We start from the raw sequence: 416 nt of genomic DNA on the forward strand, positions 1-416 counted from the left end.
TTACCTAATATGCTCACTGTTCTATCTTGTGGAACAGAGTTAGAAATTACAAGCTTGTCAATCTTACTTGAGCGGATTCTTGTTAGTGCGTCACCGGAAAATATACCATGTGTAATAATTGCATAAACTTTCTTCGCACCTTGATCTTTCAGTAGTTTAGCGGCACGATTAATAGTGTATGATGTATCTACCAAGTCATCAATGATAATACATACCTTATCTCTAACGTCACCAACAAGCATGGTAGTTTGAATGTATTTAGAGGCGGAAGACTGAGAAGCATTAGAATGTATAGATGCACTGGATGAAGAACGTCTCATTTCAGTAGAACTTGGTCCAGCAATTGAAGCGTTGTTCAGGTTAGCAACCAATGGCTTTGGTGATAATGGTACACCACCACCAGACGACAAAGAAGC

General features: G+C 39.2%; 1 protein-coding gene across 1 annotated transcript; it reads right to left on the reverse strand.

The window, feature by feature from the left end:
• On the reverse strand, nucleotides 1–416 carry OGAPHI_002769 (uncharacterized protein; the record flags this gene model as incomplete). The annotated part of the gene is made up of 1 exon (XM_046203675.1): nucleotides 1–416. A coding segment is annotated over one exon (416 nt), but the record flags the coding sequence as incomplete, so codon positions are not given.

Source organism: Ogataea philodendri (assembly GCF_020536065.1).
Source record: "Ogataea philodendri strain CBS6075 chromosome Unknown scaffold111, whole genome shotgun sequence".
Taxonomy (NCBI): Eukaryota; Fungi; Ascomycota; class Pichiomycetes; order Pichiales; family Pichiaceae; genus Ogataea; species Ogataea philodendri.